The following is a 22,563-nucleotide window of genomic DNA, read 5'->3' on the forward strand; positions in this document are numbered from 1 at the left end:
GTGACCCCTCTGAGTTCAAGCTGTCAAATGATACTGTACTACAAGTTTCCGTTTACACCTGCGCTGGCCCTTTTGACAAAAACTCTGCAAATACCACATGAGGGAGGCAAATTGTTTCCAAGCTGCTCAGACAGGGACTATCTTTGAAAACACGGCAACATCAAGAAAAGAATTGCTATTGATGACAAAAATAAAACAAGAACAGAAACAAAACAAAGACTTCAAAATGTTAACTTTTGAAAGAGATATAACTTCAAAACTGCAGAAAGCCATAAGTAGGATAGAACCGCTTCTGTCTCAGCATGAACAAATAAAATAATTCTTAGAAGAAAAGCTAGACGACCATTTCTGTTCTGTACAGCTAAGATAATACACCGCAAATGTACATGAATTTATCAGGTATTTTCCCTCTAAAGTAATATAATTATTTTCACTTCATAGATATAATTAACTTATATAAAATCCCAGGAACACAAATTTAAAGACAAAATAGTACTAGGCATAATATATTTTACATGTAAATGTAAGAACTAAAAGTTCTTCTCAATTTTGAGTATTTCTGCTCCTTCCAAGCGATAAAATATAGTAAAATATCTGTCCTTGTCACAGAAAAGACTTACAGTTGCATAAATTTTCAGTGAACATGGCAATGTTCATGACAGTAGTGAACATCCAATGGAATGGCTCGTAACAAGTTTAAGTCAAAGAAACATGTGATGACATCACTTGCTTAGTCTTGTCACATGACCCATTTCAGCCAATGGCATACAAGGATGAGTTTCAGCCTGTCAGGGGTTTCAGATCCACTCGCACTTTTTCGTCACAGCTGAGCATCCCGATGGTAGGGAAGAAGCCACCCTGTGGTATCCTCACTTCGCGTCGGCCGACAGTTTTGCCGTTACGAGTGAAGAAAATCTGGTGAGAAAGAGATGCATGGTCAATGTATGGTTTTAAAGCAAAACCATATCTGGATACTATGATACAAGGTAAACTGGGATATGGTGTTATAAGTCTTTTCTTTGCAAAGGCCTCTTCTTTTTTCTTCTGAAAAGCATAATTGTATCTCACATATTCCTTCATTTTTGTATTTAATAATAATAATAATAATATTTGGTTCTTATATAGCGCACATATCCACAAGTAGATGTGATCAAGGCGCTTTACAATTATTATTACCCCTGGTCACTGGACCTAATATGATACCACTCAACTCCCTGGGGAGCAGACAACAGCTCACATGTGCAGCCAATAAGCGCAGCAGAGCTAAACGCACACATAACAACCACTGTCCTACCAGGTACCCATCACTCCTGGGTGGGGAGAAACAATGAGGAATAAAGTGCCTTGCTCAAGGACACAACACCACAGCCATGCCGGGGCTCGAACTCACCATCCTTTGATCGTGAGTCCACTGCTCTAGCCACTGGCCCACGATGCCTCATATTCACAGAATTAAATAGATCATACACGTCTCATGAAAGGCAGAGTTGAGTGAGCTACTACAATGTCATATCAGCCATGCTAATGGTGACAATCTCCACAAGAACAATTCTCTCTCTCTCTCTCTCTCCTCTCTCTCTCTCTCTCTCTCTCTCTCTCTCTTCTCCCCCCCCCCCCACCCACTGACACACACCAAGTATATTCAATAACTCAGTACTGAGATTTAATACCAAATGTTGGTAACTTCAGCAAGCTGCTGTTGTCAACTATCAAACACACACACAGACTATCATAAAGAGATTTCTTCCAATATTTAAATTAGCTATAAATTCTACTCACCTGTACTTTGACACCATCTTCTTTGCCGTCTTGATACCACTCTTCATCTTCTGAGCTGCTGTCTAAGTAATCTTCCAATTCATAGAAATCATTGACATGGTCGTCTTCATGACGATGGCGCTCTGGCTCTTCAGCTTTGTCGTCGTCACTTTCAACGTCGCTGAAGAATCATTATTGATACAAGTTTATGTCACATATTCACACAGGGTACATGCTACAAACAAATCCATGTACAAAGAAAAGTACTTCAACTTGGGATGATATCAAAATCAATTGAAACAAGTCATCGTTGATGACACAGTCCCCACTTGTTAATAATGGGTACTTTGATTACATGTCCTCAGAGAGGAAAGAGTCCTCTTCATTAATTAGGTCTGTGATAAAATACTTTGATACAGATGGCGCTCAATGGCCAAGAATGAGTTCCATGGTGATGAAAACATAAAACCAATGTAGGCCACCATCCTAAAGTTCATAAATGAGTCAACTAGGAATTAATCAACAGGATGTTGCAAAACATTTTTGCATACAATTCTAACACTTAACAGATTATCACTGGTACCATATTTCATAAAGTTTGATGCAGTATTTACAACACTATGAGATCAACATCTGTATCAAGTTTCATCACATTTGACATTGTATTAATTTGTGGCTATATCACCCTAATTAGGAAAGTTATTACTTATGCAATTACAAATTAATTAAAATGACACTGATAAATGTCTTTTTCAATGTTAAAGCAATGTGAGCTTAAAAGCATGTGAGCTTAACATCGGTACATCTGTATAAAGTTTCATGAATTTGATGCAGTACATATTTCTTGACATATCAGCCTACTTACGAAACTTCAATAATTGACATGTTACTGCTACATGACGTGAAACAAATTGACGAGCATATGTATGAAATAGGTCAATGTCAACTTTGAATGATACTGGTGGAAATATGTCTGAGTTATGGCTCTGTACATGAAAACATCGTAATAAAATGGCTGCCTAGAGACCATATTGGATCGTATCACATAAAAAATCGACGTACATATGTATGACATAGGTCAATGTCCTTGTACCAACTTTGAATAAAATCGGTTGAGATATGCCTGAGTTATGCCTCTGTATATGAAAAAATCGTAACAAAATGGCCACACAGCAGCCATATTGGATCGTATCACAAAACAAATTGACGTGCATATCTATGACATTGGTCAATGTCCTTGTACCAACTTTGAATAAATCTGTTGAGATATGCCTGAGTTATGCCTCTGTATATGAAAAAATTGTAATAAAATGGCCGCCTAGCGGCCATATTGGATTGTATCACAAAACAAATCGACGTGCATATCTATGAAATTGGTCAATGTCCTTGTACCAATGTTGAATAAAATCGGTTGAAACATGTCTGAGTTGTGGCTCTGTACATGAAAAAATCGTAATAAAATGGCCGCCTGGCGGCCATATTGGATCGTATCACAAAACAAATTGACGTGCATATCTATGACATTGGTCAATGTCCTTGTACCAACTTTGAATAAAATTGGTTGAAACATGTCTGAGTTATGGCTCTGTACATGAAAAAATCGTAATAAAATGGCCGCCTGGCGGCCATATTGGATCGTATCACAAAAAAAATTGACTGCATATCTATGACATTGGTCAATGTCCTTGTACCAACTTTGAATAAAATTGGTTGAAACATGTCTGAGTTATGGCTCTGTACATGAAAAAATCGTAATAAAATGGCCGCCTGGCGGCCATATTGGATCGTATCCCAAAACAAATCGACGTGCATCTGTATGACATATGAAGTAATCCTTGTACCAAGTTTGAATGAAATCGCTTCTTGCATCTCTGAGATATCTGTGTGAACGGACGGACGCACGCACACACGCACGCACGCACGCACGCACGCACGCACGCACGGACGCACGCATGGACATGACCAAACCTATAAGTCCCCCCGGACGGTGTCCGTGGGGACTAAACAAAACACATGTGTGTTTTCCTAGAACCCACCCGACCTAGAAAAACCCACAACCCTAGACATTTTTTGCATTTTCAACAAAACAAAAATTTCCTCAGAACTACCTACCTACCATAATATAGGAGGCATGTTACCAGAAACACACACATATTTTTATTTGGACTTATTGAATCACCTCCTAGAAACATCTTGTTTTACAAAAACTTGTTTCGACCACACATCCTCTCAGCCAAAGCAACTTCCCTACTGCTTGAAGTTTCCTAGAAACAAGACATAACCTTGTCTTTCCAATAGTTCAATTTACATGTACACAAAATAATTACCAGCAGACATTTAGAGAAGCTGCTCACAAGGAATGTTGAGGAATGTTCACAACAACTGACCGTTTTATGTGCTCACCTAAATTTCCTGTCCACAGGGCTACAAATCACCATTGATAAAGTTGGATTCCGGCCAAACCATGTTGGTGAAAGAGTGAAATCAGTAACGTGCATTTCTAGAAGCCAATCATTGATTTTCATTTGGGATCGAGCAAAAAGCACTGCATAGCAACTACAGATACGGCATCAGAAAACATGGCTGAGATGCCTGTTTTACCATATATGGATATATGCAAATTAGCACTGATGGAGTAACTCTAATTGGTGGGAAACAAATTGTTTACCTTTCAGCTAGATAGTCTCTTGGAAACATGATACCACAGCCCATGAGATCACCTTTGTAACACCTAGGTCCAAATGGATCACCAATGCCGCTGCCTTTGAATATTTTGCCATCGTCTGATGAAGATAACAAAACCAGAATTGTTAGAAGAATTCATATAAAACTTTCATCAAGTTGGTATTTAGCATCAAGTTTTATTGATGCTCTGCATCAGATGTTGGTGCACTTTGCTAGTTCAATTGTGAAATTTGCATGTGTCACAAAGTGTGATCATAAAACATTTACATAAATACTTTCTGCACACAAAGACTTTTTTCAGTTTCTTTGGGTATTCGGCAAAGACAACACATTTTTGATATGACAGGAATATCACAAGTATTAGGAAGAGCCTGTGCTGACACACAGACACTTGTAACCCTAAATGTTTACAAATAGGACTGTTAACTGCAGATCATACATGTGAGTAGGTCGGTCTGTCTGTCTGTATGTCTGTCTACATTGACAAGAAGAGGTACTAGTTAACTTGATTCAATGGACCTTGTCAATCTATATTGACAAACTTCTGTTTTTTGTGTTTTAGCCATTGCTCATGATATGCATACATTAGTTCCTGTTTCATCAGAGTTTCATTGAATGAGAGAGTGACTACTGAAGCTTACACTTTTTAATTTCCAACTTTCATCTGGAAATTTTGTTTTGTTCGAAAGATACCAATCATACAGCACTGTACCTGCATGATAGGCGATTGATCCCTTGTTCCAGCCAGGGTGTCTGTGTTTTGGATAGTCTCTGTGTGCCAGTCCTATGGCTATGTAACAGTTCTTCCCTGGGTCAACGATTTCTATTTCAAAATAGTGACTCGTTGGGGTCAGGGGTTTCCGGGCTTGTGCCAGGCCGACATCGGCGATACTGCGACCCCTGCCAACATACTCTAACATCTGATGAGAGGAAATGTGACAGGGTTTATTAATCAGAACATCAAAATGTGAACGAAACATAGTCATAAATACATACATTACCATAAGAAACGTGCACATGCATACAGATCAGCAATATCAGGCATTTTAAAAGTACATATACCGTAACAGACACTCGTGTAACATACACACTGAACTGACACAAAGACATACACACATGTACATAAACATATGCACGCACATATTACAACCACTAGACATACATACATTAGCTATACTGAAAATTCAACTATACATAAAGCACATTAAAGGTACAGACATATTCTATGCTATTTTTCAGGCCTACTCTTTACCACTGCATAGAGCGTTTCCTAATAGGATCAGCAGATCAGACCAAATCAGAGCATTTATTATTGAATATAAATCAACCAATCAAATCCTCACCAGTCCATTGACCCTGACATCATGTAACCTTGCCCAATCATCTTCACAGCTGTCAATCAGCATGTCCTCCTCAAGGTTCACCCAATCAGCATCCATGTGGAGTTTGACCTCCTCCCCGACTGAATGCATACCCACACCAGGGAACAGCCCACCGGCTGGCATCGGGGCCATCACTGTGCCGATCTGCGATCAAAACCAAACAGAACACCCAATTACACACATGAATGAACTAGAAAATTACTCCAATGTACATCAAACGCTACTTCACTAGGAAATGGTTTTGCTGGAACGATATATAGATATACTGTACAACATGACTGCATATATTACCGTTATTTATCTTTTTGCCATTTATGTTGAACATGCATGGAAACGTTATTTTCAAATATGCACTCCTTTCAAACTTTGAAACTCCATTTCATTTACATTAATTGCTTGTAAATTTGATATTTTATAACCAATCTGATACTTGTATCATTGCATGAACAAACCTCTCTCAGCACAGCTTACGTAGCATCTCTCACTTCATTTGTTATTTTCAGCCATAGTGATATTCATTTCAAAGAAATTCTAAACCGATGATGAATCACTCCACAAAGATACACACATATCTACTATGTGACTCATGACACGATAAATACAGCTACACTGTAAATATATGTATTTACTGTCACACATACAATGTGATGCCCATGTTGAAGGGTGTACACTCCAATGCCATATCTATGCTATGAATATCAGAATATGAATCACTAAAAATATACTGAGCTCCCTTTCAGAAAGGGATCAATTATTCAAATAATGTGAATGATACTGCAATTTTCATACAAAATGCTTTTACTTATGATGATAAAATAGTAGCAGACGGCTGATCTAGAAAGAGTAAACCTTGTTCACATACATTATGAACATTTGAACACTGGAGTTGTATTGTTCATCTTCATTTATGGCGACATTAAAGGAAAATTTGCACAAGATTCTAATCACTCCCTAGTGCAGGAAATGTAATTATAAAGCAAGTTCAACCACATTTATAACTCTTTCTGGCCAGTACACATAATTTTCAATACTTCTTCAAGTAAATGGCTGATTTAATTGTTGTGTTAATTAAATGTTAATGAGCTGCTAGCTTTTCTCCAAACTGTGACCTCAGTGTCAAGGGCAGATTGGTTACGTTTAACACTTGCCATGTTGACAATCCTTTTGTTCATGTTACCGTAGATATATAGGAGTATCATTCTTTTTCTAGCTTTTTGACAAACAAACAAGGAATGTTTTCTATAAATACATTGATTCAAAATCAAACAATTTCACTGACAAGACAAATGATGAACAAAATTGAGAAACATGGGTTTACCGAGTATGACATATCCTAAGAGAGTGTATCATGAGTCAGCACTTAATGTCTACATCTGAAAATGGCAATTTTTCATTCGATGTCACGACGGAGGCTTGTCAGTTCATATTGACCTATTTTCTGAGTTTTTAGCTTATATTTGATTCTCTTGCTGTAGATTTAATCCTTACACTGACATTGACATTGGTATATCCCCATTGTTTTATATAGGTAAGGGGGATCCATATACAGGAAATGGGGGTGTGAGGGTTGAGTATCATCACAGCTTTGCCTTGGCACTGCAACATTTGATACAGTAAGATAAATAATTTTGTACAGCAGATGAGCAAATTTACGAGGCAGCGCAAATAGTGTACAGCGGTTTGCTTTTAGAATAATACGTATTACTGTCTGTGACTGCATAGATTACTCACTTCTTTCCCATTCCGTGTGAAAAACACCGGCACGTTTTGTCTGACACCTTCTTCGTAATCTAGCTCATCAAACTTGATGCCGCAACCCATTCTGTCCCCGTTGTGGCACTTCGGACCGAACGGCCGTCCGTGGCCGTTGGCCTTGAACAATCTGCAGAAACAGAAGAGAAATACCTGAGATTTGAGCAGGAGTGACTGATACATGGTGATACAGCTACGATGAATGAACACACTGTTCACTACCTGACTTTCAGTTGAACACGGTGACTCATCCGTCCATCGGGCATCTCTCTATGGTCACGTCAGAGTCTTTCCATGATGAGATTTGAATTGCACTGACTCCGGGGCAGGGCAAGCCTTCGCAGAGTAAAGTCACTTGCTTCATTAATGAAGTTTTGATGATAAAAAAAATGAGTCTGAATGAATCACAGTGAAAGACTTGGTCATCGCGAGAGTGGACACACTCGTAACTGGATCATTGAGATGTCTACAAAGGCTGCTCATCGCTGTGTGATGAAAGAAAATGACAGAAAATTCTTGGCACTGGGATTTTAATCACCCTTCATGGGATTTTTTGAGTTGCTACCACCTGATAATCATTATAGACCTTTGAAAAAAAGTAACTGCTTCAAAAACAGTATAAATCTGGAACCAGTAGATGTCTATATTTTTAATGATAATTATCATCCACTATTGTTGTCAAGCGACTGTCTGCCTGTGGACTTCATAATGTGATCAGTTTAATCCATTCTGCAGCATGCACACCACTACCATACTACACTTACTTGCCATCATCTGCATGGTAGCCGATAGAATCAGAAAACCACCCTGGCTGTCTTTCCAGTTTGTAATCTTTGGGTACCAAGCCCACGCCGATGGTCCCTAATTCGCCTGTGTCCACAATTTCAATCTGTAATATAGTAGTCCAAAACTATAAATCAATGCATGATGTCACTTTCTGAAATAAGAAGACTCAGAATGAGATTCTTACTGTGTAATTTCACTTTCTTTTTAACTCAAGATCTGCTTATACTGAATGGCGTCTTCTGATAACCAGATTTTCATTTGAAAATACGGTACAATCTCATTAAACAATCACACAAGAGTGTAGATTGTTTTTATACATCCATGGGCTTTGTGTGTTTTACTAGTAGTCAGAATCCAAAACACTATTCTACCATAATCCATGATAATCCTATGCAGCACAGCTCTAATTAACTGCAGCTAAAAAGTGATCACCATAAGACACGCAATCCGAGTATTACAGCTGTGTATATATATGTACTTCACTCTAGCACGGCATGTGAGGAAAAAAGGAAAGTTATTGCCGCATTACCTAGCTTGTGTGAAGACCGGTGGTAATAATTTACCAAATAACGGCATTCTATGTTGAAGTTTTCTACCAGTCAAACACTGAGTCATCAGCTATAGAATATAAAATGCACATTCAATTTGTACGGATTTTTCACATGACTGGTATAATACAAGAGGTAATACCGAAACGAGAACAGTGTCACAATTTGTGTCGGTATTTACCGTTCTGAAATACAGATTTTTATTCCAAGTGGCTGCATTTTGCCCATCAAATTGAATCAATGCAGCATTATTCACTTTCACACAGTGCAGTTCCCCCATCACCGAGAGGTGGCATTGCCCCTCGACGAAATAGCCCACTGGGCGTTTTCTCACAGATTGAATCACTGAACGCCAGCAGCTGAGACTGATTGTGTTGAATTTCCATTTGTAGCTTGGAGGAAGGCAATTTGTACAATTTGAATTTCTTTCTACCTGACATCTCAGTAAAATGAAATTGTATCTGCATTGAGATTACTCGTCCAGTCAATACAAGCATGTACCTTGTCTTGGTTTTAATTCACTTATTGCAGAACAATTGGCAATCAAGCAGAAACATTGACAACTAGTATCTAGCGGGTCACAGTTTCGAGGGACAGTAATTGATAATTTTTCAGTATATTTTGTCCTCTTTATCCACAACTTGCCTGACAGCATGTCAAAATTCACAGCTTTTCACTCATCAGTTAACTGGAGCCCCTGATAATCACACAGAAGTGCTACATGTAGATGTTTACAATACAACAATAATGTACGACTACTGTATTACAAAGAAATACTGCAAATTATTGAAAGGTTTAACAGTTTGAGTGCCGTCATTTTTCCGCCAAAAGTTTAGTGCAACATTTTACAAATTTTATGAATTTTCCTATACTTTTTGATAATTTCTGATCACATTGACATCAATTTTCATGGCAACAGCTTTTTATCAAAAGCTTTGGGAAAGCTAAGTAAGAATTGTCTGAGAATCTGAAATATACTGGCTGGATTATATTTTATAGAGGAGACAAAAATTGTCTTTGTCATTGAAAGAATTACATGCATGTTTGCTGTCCCTATAAAATCACTTCTCATTCCTCCAGGAGCACTGGATATACTTTAAAATTCATCAAAAATCACAAAACTACCTTTTTTGAGGTTCAGTAAAGCTACCATAAAAATATGGCAAAGTATGCTTGTGTTGCTCAGTGTTTTCTACAAGATACAAGAGTTTCAAGTATACTGTACAGCAGTGTGCAGCATTGTACCCTATGATGAAGTGGGCCTACTTTTCATGGACAGTTCACGGTGAATTTTGAAAACTTTACCGATCAATGATAAAATAATCTGGCTAGATTTCCTGATCATACCATAACTCCCCATAGACTGAACAGATGTGGTTTAGTTACCGTCAAAACTGCAGGATATTTCAAAACATGCAAAGACAGGTCTTCCTGTATGTGTTTAAAACAGATATGGTCAACACATTTATCGATTTCAAGCTACATCATACTATCAATCATCATTGAGAAGGAATTATCATACAGACGACAAGGCTCTGTGGACTTTTCAATTTGAATTTACCACATATTAAACCATGGCTTAGAGTTACTTTTCTCTTTTCAGGTTTACATGCCTGTGCTGTAAGATTATACAAAAAAAAGACAGTATTCAAATATATTGTTCAAAATATTCACAACCATTATCTACACATATTACTATCTGTTTCAGTTGCATTGACATAGCGTAGCATGATCAAGGTGCCCCATTTACTTTGAAAGTTTATTTTCCTTCCTGAATACAGAAATGAACATGAACATAAAACATCCACATGACTCTAGAAGTTAAAATTTCTATAGCTGATAATATCAGAACTGAAAATTCAAACTAAAATCATCCGGAGTGATTCACGTACATTTTTTTCCCCATTTGAATATGTGTTTATACTTCAAAGTAGTGAACAGACAATAGAACATCTAGCATATATGATGTGAGAAAGTGGACATCAAATCATACTAGTAATAGTCCAGGCTTATATTTTTCATACAGTGATGATAAACGGACAAATTGCTGTAACATTTGGTAATGTTTTAATTTTTATGTTCGATTAACTAAGTTATAATTTCCATTTGTCACAATAAAATGTGTATTTCAATACAAAGTCTTAGCCTTGCCGATCAAAGTAATCATCTTCATGTACAATGTGCAATCTTTTTGTCAGTATGTGAATTTAAGGGTAAAATTCACTTGTCAACAGTAACATTGGCCCCTCTCTTGTTCAGGCCGTGTTGACAGTTTGAGCACTGGGCAATATGAAAACAGTTTGGGAGCAAAACGAGAATTGCACAAACACATCGAAAAGTTTTGGGAGATACACAAAAAACTGCATCTGTAAAACGGGATTTTAACTTTTCTTGTCCATTGTTAAGTTTTACATGAACAAACCCATACAACACATCTCATACATATCATAGAGAAACACTGACGAATCTTACCTCAAAATAGCTGTGATCTGGAGTGAGGGCTTCAGCAGCAATGTATAGACCCACCCTTTGTAAATGATCCGGTTGGTAGCTGAGTACATCACCTCGATATTGAGTCTATCACTTCTGACTCGATCCCTGTGGATTTCGTAGTCCACGGGTTCGGCCCTCCTCAGACGGCCGCCGACGTGAATTCGCCGAATCCCGCCGTTCCTGACTTGAAGTACGAGTCCATTACCCAGCTCCATGCCTTTGCAGAGATAACCACACAAATGCAGAGTTACAATCTGAGGGGGTTCTTTTTAAAGTCTTGCAAGGGGGGGGTTATCTCATCTGTAAAAGCTGTTAACACCAGTGGTATTCCCCGTTACACAAGATTACATTTAAGGCCGTACGTCTCCACAATACATTAAAGATTTCCCCAGGGCAGACAGCAATTCACACACAGGGTGTATTTGTAATCTAATGTTTCATATGCGGTGTTCGGGCGACTCCATTTACAACCAAATATTGCATTATGGTTACACAATCATGTATCATTCAATCTCAATTAGCGTCCATCATTTTTTTTTTTCACTCCCTCTGCAAGAGCAGAGCCACTCATCAAGGGACTTGTTTCCACTGATAAACGTATTCATATACCGTCAGACACTTAATGTGTGATTCAAGAATACCTAAATGTAACACATATGTGGGATGAATGACAAGTACGTGTAACCAGGGATGATAATGAACGTTGTTATGCTGAATAGGTGCATCTATTTGTATACACGCTCTAGATATTGGCAGTTGGTCAGGTACGGCAAGTCCTATTAAGCTTTTGATGTGTCTTTATGCCCGTCATGTACTTCTGAATCCAGCTATGCAAAACGGAAGATTTTCTGTGCCACAGTGCATAAGGATCAGTCAAATTAAGTGCAGAGTTGTGCATGATCAACGTGAGTTGTTATGGAAACCAAAATACATGTAATGCAGATGAAACATCGTTCATACTCAGTGATGGAGACAAAGGGGAAAATGTGGCCTTCATCCTTTTAAGAAAAAAAAATAACCTAATTTACACTTGTACGGATGCAAACCACAGCCCTTTGTTAATTTCAAAGTGGTTACCATGCCAACAGATGTGAATGATGGTTTCCCCTGGCAACCCTGCACTGGCATGTCATCTCTGAATGTTAACTCCATGGATACAAGGGAGTAAGTTGAGTAATGATGCACAAATCTGTTCAAGCTGGTTTCATGACGCCCCATCAATTCTAATGCTTTAGTACACCTGAAATATCACTACAGAGATGCTGGATTCAAATTGCTGGGCAACAATTCCCCGCGAGAATATTTTTCTAATAAATTGAAAAGTGGACTAAAAATTGAACTGGTGAATAAAATAAATATAAAAGTAAAGTTGCAAATAAGTACAGGCACCACACACTGTCTGGTATCACACTTCTGATAATGACAAAGACAAGTATGTCTTCTCTAATAAGCTACTAAAAATTTACTTTAAAAAATCCCTTTCAGTACTCGGTACAGTAGGTACGGCGTCGGTACATGAATAATATACAGTGAAAGTATTGATTATTCACCGGGATTTAATTTCACAATTTCCCTGATAGATGAATTCCGCTAAATTAAATCCCAATGAACGTACTTAATAGCAATTGTAGACTTTTTTTACATGTAGGGTCTATGCAGCAATAGATTATAGTATATTGTTTCACTTACGAATCTGTGAATTTAAATCCCAGCGAAAATGTTAATTATCGATAGATTCAATCATTTTAATGACAAGTAAGTCAATTTACTAGAATCCCAAAACAGTGAAATTAAATCCCAGTGAAAATTAATGCCTTCACAGTACACAACTTTCTTTAGACAGTTGGACTTGGTTACCTACAAAAGCAAACCACTGTTTTGAAGTAACATGTGTCATTTCTGAAATAAACAAAGATGCAGTCTGGGATTTCACGCATAGGGTGCTTGCTGCGCATACATGTACATTTCACACGTGATCAACAACTCATCATGACTTTCAAAACTCATCTTCAGTCTAAGATTTCTTGTTGGAGTCTAAAGTTGTAACACAATTATGACTATTTCAATTGTCCCAAAAGACACTACAATATGATTATTTCAATATTAAACAGCATGCATTCAGTATGTTGCCAGCTTTAACAAAACCTACATGTACGTATACGTGTATTTCTCATCTTGGCATCATGCTGAACTGATTTTTTCTGCATCAACTTCCTCTCCATGCCATGAAATCATCTGAAAACACTGCAGCTACAATGACTGACAATATGAAACCACAACCTATTCTCCAGCTGGTTTCCTTGAACCAATTTAATCCATTTAAATTTCCATTACCAGACAGACAATGTGGCGAGGCCGCATTACCCAGACGGCAATACAATTACATCTTCCTATGCACGTTGCAGATTCAATAATGTTATATAGTATCGATCAAAACAGAGATAAAGTCATGAGCGATAAGGGAACTGCATATCCAATTTAGAGGATTACCGGATATTATCCCCTACCTCATTGTTAAGAGCCTGCCCTTCAAAAGGCAAGAGTGGTTCAAAAAAATTATGAACCATGAATTTCTACACACTAGGAGCCATATGAAAAAGCTTCGCTCTTTCCACAGACATGATCATTGAAATACTCCTTCGAAAAAACGGTGTGAATATTTTGAGTGCTTTAATTCCCTGTGATATGTAACAGTTGATCTTAATATGTCAGTGAAAGATGGGAGAAGCTAACGTTGGCATTTGAACAAGAGCAAAATACATTGATATCATTGAAATCATAGCCAGTTTCACTTGTTGAAATACACAGAAAAACCTGCTCTTCTAATATTTTGGTTTTGATGTAAAATTAACAAGTCATTGTCAATGACATAGTCCCCACTTGTAATAGGAGTATTAGTCTTGATGGGGCAGGGAAATGAGGTCATTAAGAAGTATCACTGGAGTGTATATGTTCAGATCTATGGACACATAGGTCTATGTCATTGTTCCCAATTTGAAACAAGAGGCATGTATAAGTTATGGTTCTAAATCAGGAAAAAAGATCACAACCTCTAGCTGTATTGGCCAGCCAAGAAATACATATGTGCATAATAAATGAGGTACAAGATGTGACACTCTTAAGGTCTATTATGCTATCAAAATCAAAGCGTAAAGAACTTGTGGTTACTGAGATATGCATATATGCATATTGAAGGTCAAAGGTCATCAAGGACACGTGACATTTGGAAAAAAACAAAACATTGTATTGCTAATTAATCCATATATGCCAAAATTCAGACCTCCAGCTCTATTGGCTTGGCCACAATTATATATGGGCATAATTAACCCTTTTCCTGCCAAGTCCATATTTCACCACCAGTCAAGATGGTTAAAATTAATGAAACACAACATATTCCATATGATGTACTTTAACATAATACTGTACATTTGAAGGGTGTTGAAAAACATAAATACTGTAAACTTGATTTTTTTGGACTTATGATGCTATAACATACCAAGCCAAGCATGTGAAAATACGTCATGTTTGGGCTCAATACCGCTTTTGACTGACTTGGCTGATGGGGAAGCAATAGTCTTAATTACTGTCTGGCAGGAAAAAGGGTTAACGAGGTTAAGCATGTGTTGTCATAAGGTCTTCCATCCTACTCAATATAAAGGACATAGCACTTGTGGTTACTTATTTGTTGACATTATCATGTATTGTAGGTAAAAGGTTATAGAGGTCACATGACATTTGTCAAAAAATGTCTATCCTATAGTCTATCCCTATATACTAAAAATCGTACATTTACCTCTATTGGCTTGCTCAAAATTAGATATGCACATAATTAATGAGGTACAATATGTGGCGTCATAAGGTGTCCCATCATACCACATATGAAGGGTGTAGCATTAATGGTTCCTGAGTTATGGACAAATATGTATATTTGAGGTCAAAGGTCACCGAGGTCACGACATTTTGTCAAAAAAATTGTATTGCTAAGTTATCCCTACATACCAAAATCAGACCTCTAGCTCTATTGGCTCGCTCAAAGTTAGATATGCGCATAATTAATGAGGAACAATATGTGGCGTCATAAGGTGTCCCATCATACCAAATATGAAGGGTCTAGCACTTGTGGTTACTGAGTTTGGACAAATATGTATATTTGAGGTCAAAGGTCACAAAGGTCACGTGACATTTTGTCAAAAAAATTGTATTGCTCAGTTATCCATATATAACCAAAAATCAGACTCTAGCTCTATCGGCTCGCTCAAAATTAGATATGCGCATAATTAATGAGGTACAATATGTGGCGTCATAAGGTGTCCCTTCATACCAAATATGAAGAGTGTAGCACTTGTGGTTACTGAGTTATGCACAAATATGTATATTTGAGGTCAAAGGTCACCAAGGTCACGTGACATTTTGTCAAAAAATTGTATTGCTAAGTTATCCCTACAAACCAAAAATCAGACCTCTGGCTCTATTGGCTCGCTCAAAATTAGATATGCACATAATTAATGAGGAACAATATGTGGCGTCATAAGCTGTCCCATCATACCAAATATGAAGGGTGTAGCATTAGTGATTACTGAGTTATGGACAAATATGTATATTTGAGGTCAAAGGTCACCAAGGTCACGTGACATTTGTCAAAAGTGTCTGAGATATCTGCGTGAACGGATGGACTCACATGGATGGACTCACGGACTGACATGACCCAATCTATGAGCCCCCTGGACTTTATCTGTGGGGACTAAAAACTGTGTCACTGCATCCTTTTTGCAATATGAATACTATGAGAAACTAAATTTTTATTTTTCTTGGCCTTATACATGGGAGTCTATGGACTGCCTTATACATGGGAGTCTATGGACTTCCTTATACATGGGAGTCTATGGACTGCCTTATACATGGGAGTCTATAGACCGCCTTATACATGGGAGTCTATGGACTGCCTTATACATGGGAGTCTATGGACTGCCTTATACATGGAGTCTATGGACTTCCTTATACATGGGAGTCTATGGACCGCCTTATACATGGGAGTCTATGGACCGCCTTATACATGGGAGTCTATGGACGGCCTTATACATGGGAGTCTATGGACGGCCTTATACATGGGAGTCTATGGACGGCCTTATACATGGGAGTCTATGGATTGACTGCCTTATACATGGGAGTCTATGGAGCTGAAAACTAAAAAGTCCTCTAACACCGCCAAATTTGATCGCATTGTGAAACAAATCGACGTGCATCTGTATGAGGTATGGTACTATCCTTGTACCAAGTTTGAACGAAATCGCTCCAGGCGTCTCTGAGATATCTGCGTGAACGGACGGACGGACGGACGGACGGACGGACGGACGGACGCACGGACGCACGGACATGACCAAACCTATAAGTCCCCCCGGACGGTGTCCGTGGGGACTAAAAACGGTAAATGAATCATTATTTATAGTGGTCAAGGATAAATTTTTGTATCAACCACAGCAAATTATCGTCTTTTATACATTGTGCGATAGAAAGTTTTGTAGCCTAAAGTAATGACGACAAATATATGCAAAGTGAAAGTATATCTTCACTGTTCTAGGCACACACATTTATTCCTGATGTAACTTGCAACAAATGGCTGTGGTTTGTCAATGATTTACGACATCAAACTGTGAGCTAAAATTCATTGCTCCTCTAAAGAGAACTAAATATGCAGTTGGCAAGGGAATGTTGACCTTTGCTACATTTTTATACCTATATGGAAATTCATTGTGCAAGCAATACCTACTTGAATACAGTACAAACTATTTCAGAGATCTCCTTGTATACCATAAAATTATTGTCAGTGACTTTATAGGAAACAACTGGTGCAGAATATACAATATTATTATTTCATGAACACTTTTTAGTTTATGTCTTTTATTTTTACAATTTTATTTTATTTTAGACTGCTTTTATGAGTTTGTCTTACATTATCTTTTCCATTTTGACAAGTATGCAACATTTAACTTTAAAGTCTGTGTACTTTGGACATTTGATGTTTGGCACAGTATTAAATCTCACTGACATAAGTAACATTTTTATTTCATGGCTTACAAAATTAATTTTGAAATGATCATGAGCATGTATGTACATGTATGTACATCTATATTGCATTACAAATGTAATAAAATAATTCTTAGGAGTTGGCCTGTGGCAAACAGTTAGGAAATGGCATAAACTTTTTAATTTGTAGACTGAAAGAGGGTAAAATCCAATGCCACTACCCACGGTGGAGGGACCGTGCACTACCTAATCTTTCAGATATTTTGAAATATTTCATTCATTGAGTTTAACTTTAAGAAAAACTTCAGGGACAGATGTTCGGATTTTAAAGTTTTTACAATACCTTTCTGATCTGCCACAGTCTAATTTTGAAGCTTCTGGAGTAATTAGAATTTTTATCACCTTGGATAATATGTAAAAATCGAAAATTAAATTTTTCTTCAGAGAGTTAACATTGGGATGGCGGCCATTTGAATCTTAAATATTTGGTGAATTTGAGTAATTTGTTTGAGAGATAGCAAAATTTGCAGGTGACCCTACAGTTTTATTCTTGATTTCGAAAGATTGAAAGATTCCATATGGAAAGTTTGAGCAAAAGTTAAGTCTTTCACCTTCTAAAGGCATACTTCCTTTAAGCTTTGACTTGAGGGGGCCATGCAATGTGATTGAAATTCTTAGGATGTTTGTATCTGATCACTCATGGCACGTGACAGATGTCAAGTGGGTACATGTGTATGACGTAGCTGTGGCTCTTGAAGACAGGTACATGTAATATATCTGTGAAAAGACCAGGTACAATGAAGTAGCTGTTTGTAGCTATACAGTGTTTGTCTCAACATGCAATGTACATGTGCATTTGCTAATGTACAGACTCCAATATTTCATCACAAAAAAGATATCAAAATAATAGTGGAAAAAATTACAACTTCAATGATTTCACAGGGCTTCATACATTACCAGGGTAATAGTTATGCAAACATGATGTGCAATAATATTGAAGTTTACACACTACAACAAGATGTAGCTACAAATGCCTTTTTACTCTTTACCTGTCAGAGAGTAGCATTTCCTCATCTGCCAAGTCAGTGAAATGTGGTATTGGCCAAAAACCATTTGTATTTTCACCCATTTGGCTAGGTAATATGTTATAGCAGCTTTAGTCTGTACAAATCATGTGTAAAGTTATCCATGTTTTCAGGGGCCTTCAAATGTTCAATTTATTATTAAAATGTACCATATGGGACGTGCTGTACTTCACTAGTTTTAACCATGGAGGTGGTTGTGGAGATGATGGTGAAATATGAACTTCGCAGGAACTTGATCATGACAATATTGTCTACTAATCATTACCATCCCACTTTGAGTATCTTTGTGACATTGTACTATTCTGTAAAGAAGAACTAATCTGATAGCTGAGCATCAACAGTTGAAGAGAAGTTTACCGAGGCGAATTTTTTAATGTGTGCTAATTATGGGTCACTTCTTACGGAAAAGCCATTTTGCCCTTCATGACTCTTGCGAATATTTACAAAAACAGACAAAAAATAGTGGCAGAAGTTGCAGTTTAGGGCTTTATCAACTTACTGTATTTGAATCATGGGAAAAAGCAACAAGCTTGGCGCTTTCATCACTTGATATGGCAGGGACCAGCTTCTGATGGGTATGGCATTGTCCACGCAAGTTCATGCCAGGTCATGGGTATTTGCATAGCACAAAAAATAGTTATGCAAATACGCACAGCCTATATGCCTACCCATCCATGGCCAGAAGTCGGGATTTATTCATTTTAGACATTTTTACATTTTAGTAGTGCATGTTTGACATGTTAGGTCGGAACTAACGTGACCAAAAAAGCCAATCGTGCAAACCTATCGTGTATCGTGCACGCCTAACGTGGACGGACCTATTAAACGTGTCTAATATGTCTAACGTGCATGTCATTTTAGTTTTTCATCATGAGTCAAAATCTATCATGCCAATCGTGCAAACCTATCGTGTATGGTGCAAACCTAACGTGTACGGACCTAACGTGTCTAAAATGTCTAACGTGTATATCATGACTGTACCATTCAACTTATCTGGAGACCCTAAAATGACATACACGTTAGACATTTTAGACACATTAGATCCGTACTCGTTAGGTATATATACGATACACGATAAGTTTGCACGATTGGCATGATAGACTTTGACTCGTGGACAACCTAAAATTACATACACGTTAGACATTTTAGACACGTTAGCTCCGTAAATCTTAGGTCGGCACGTTATACGATATGTCTCTAACTCTATCATGCCAATCGTGCAAACCTATCTTGTATCGTGCAAACCTAACGTGTACGGACCTAACGTGTCTAAAATGTCTAACGTGTATGTCATTTTAGGTTTTATCATGAGTCAAAATCTATCATGCCAATCGTGCAAACCTATCGTGTATCGTGCAAACCTAACGTGTACGGACCTAACGTGTCTAAAATGTCTAACGTGTAGGCCTATGTCATTTTAGGTTTTCATCATGAGTCAAAATCTATCATGCCAATCGTGCAAACCTATCGTGTATCGTGCAAACCTAACGTGTACGGACCTAACGTGTCTAAAATGTCTAACGTGCATGTCATTTTAGGTTTTCATCATGAGTCAAAATCTATCATGCCAATCGTGCAAACCTATCGTGTATCGTGCAAACTCATCGTGTATCGTGCAAACCTAATGTCTAACGTGTATATGACTCTACCATTCAACTTACCTGGAGACCCTAAAATGACATACACGTTAGACATTTTAGACACGTTAGATACGTACTCGTTAGGTATATGTACGATACACGATAAGTTTGCACGATTGGCATGATAGACTTTGACTCGTGGACAACCTAAAATGACATACACGTTAGACATTTTAGACACGTTAGCTCCGTAAATCTTAGGTCGGCACGTTATACGATATGTCTCAAGATTCACTTGATGGCCTACAAACACGGTAAGGTCTAACTCTATCATGCCAATCGTGCAAACCTATCTTGTATCGTGCAGACCTAACGTGTACGGACCTAACGTGTCTAAAATGTCTAACGTGCATGTCATTTTAGGTTTTCATCATGAGTCAAAATCTATCATGCCAATCGTGCAAACCTATCGTGTATCGTGCAAACCTAACGTGTACGGACCTAACGTGTCTAAAATGTCTAACGTGCATGTCATTTTAGGTTTTTATCATGAGTCAAAATCTATCATGCCAATCGTGCAAACCTATCGTGTATCGTGCAAACCTAACGTGTACGCACCTAACGTGTCTAAAATGTCTAACGTGTATGTCATTTTAGGTTCTCCACATGAGTCAAAATCTATCATGCCAATCGTGCAAACCTATCGTGTATCGTGCAAACCTAACGTGTACGGACCTAACGTGTCTAAAATGTCTAACGTGTACGTCATTTTAGGTTCTCCACATGACTCCAATTTCTATCATGCCAATCATGCAAACCTATCGTGTATCGTGCAAACCCAACGTGTACGGACCTAACGTGTCTAAAATGTCTAACGTGCAGACTTTTACAGTGTTTAGTCATGCACGTTTGCCTTACACGTTTGGGTTCTATAATGTACAATGGCATACAACTCCCAATAGCACGATAGCTTCAACAATGTGAAACGTGCATTTTTACCAACTACTGGCCATAGCTCTGCCTACCACCACAGGTTACATTAACACATTTGCTATACAGGCAGACAGAATAAAGAAAGCTGAACAATCTTTAAGATTCAAGAATATGAAAGGATTTTGACCAAATCACAATGATGCTAAACAACGTTTTTGCAAAACTTTTGTAATTAGACATTTGTTTGACACACTGATGCTATGCTAAAAAGGATGTTACATTTAGTATTTATTGCTTTCTCATGCAATTTTACAAGTTCAAAATTGTAATGGAAATCCAGCAGGCCTCACACATGAATTTTTTTTGCTAATTTATGCAGGTTCCCCAACCATGCAGGAAATCACGACTGTCAAAACTTTGATTCAAGCCTATAACTTCTTGTTAATTAGGGGAATGCATGAGGAAACACACTGACATCTTGCTTTCCAATAAACTGTCTGTGTATAACATAAGTACACACTGTCTACATTGCCTGATAGCTTCTCTTGTGATGATTGTGTACAAACAGCCCAGTTGTGGTCATATGATAAATAAAAGACTTTGATTGAGCCTACGTTTATGGTGATTTTATCCTCAATTGAACTATTAGCACGCATTCGCAATCAGACTATGCAGAGCACGTACACATAACACGTGATCTCGATTAGATGTTAACCAGTCACTGAGTCAGACTCAGAATACAGTGGGTGCTGTTCGAATTTGTAAACATGTCAGCATTTAAATTTACCTACTATGGCGTCATTCAATGTCATATTTTAGAAAGTCACAATAGGAGAGCTGGTATTCAATACAACAGTTTAGATCAGTCATTTTTTGTACTTTAACAGTGAAGTGGCGTAAACTGAGCTCTAATTGCTGCAGTACAGTGACGTGAACACATAAATCGTTCAACTTCTGGTTGTGTCTTTTCGTTTTGGCATCTATCCGGAACCAATTCTGTACCTTGGAGACAGCAACTCAAGCATACCACATGCCGTATTAAACATACACCTTGTGATTACTATAAAACAGATGTTATGAGTGAACGCAATGCAATTACCGGGGCTACTTAGCCGTAGCATGTGTACATACATATCAACGTACGTACAGTATAAAAATAGCATTTACGGAGCAGTTTAACTTCCGGGTTCCAACAGTCGCAATACTTTGGGCAATCGGTTGAGTGTCAGGTGAACTTGTCATATCTAACGACCTAGACCAGCTTTTCAACATCAGGGTTAGCAATATCGATCGTGGTCGTTTTCTAGAAGTGTATGCTCATATTTACCTGAGTCTCACATGGACGGCGGAGCAAATGTTGTTCTTCGTGGTATCGTCAACGTCCTAAATGGGCATGCGCGAATAAAATTTGCTGTCTCGTAATTTGCGAGAAGCAAACGGGGGTTCTAATTTTAGACCTTCCATAACACGTGAACTCTCCAAAGCGGCTGTTGAGGATAAATTAAAACAAATAAGCACAGTGTTGAGTTATATATAT

General features: G+C 37.9%; 1 protein-coding gene across 1 annotated transcript; it reads right to left on the bottom strand.

Annotated features, from left to right (window-relative positions):
• Positions 1 to 206: 206 nt before the first annotated feature.
• Positions 207 to 22,406, bottom strand: LOC139140005 (SPRY domain-containing protein 3-like). The gene is made up of 9 exons (XM_070708994.1): positions 22,354 to 22,406; positions 11,384 to 11,621; positions 8,342 to 8,466; positions 7,557 to 7,707; positions 5,787 to 5,969; positions 5,156 to 5,363; positions 4,427 to 4,541; positions 1,780 to 1,939; positions 207 to 915 (listed from the first exon to the last, which is right to left on the bottom strand). The coding sequence occupies exons 4-9, from the start codon at positions 7,644 to 7,646 to the stop codon at positions 781 to 783; spliced, it is 891 nt and encodes a 296-aa protein (XP_070565095.1). The 5' UTR covers positions 7,647 to 7,707; positions 8,342 to 8,466; positions 11,384 to 11,621; positions 22,354 to 22,406; the 3' UTR covers positions 207 to 780.
• Positions 22,407 to 22,563: the final 157 nt, after the last annotated feature.

Source organism: Ptychodera flava, chromosome 9 (genome assembly GCF_041260155.1).
Source record: "Ptychodera flava strain L36383 chromosome 9, AS_Pfla_20210202, whole genome shotgun sequence".
NCBI classification, from domain to species: domain Eukaryota; kingdom Metazoa; phylum Hemichordata; class Enteropneusta; family Ptychoderidae; genus Ptychodera; species Ptychodera flava.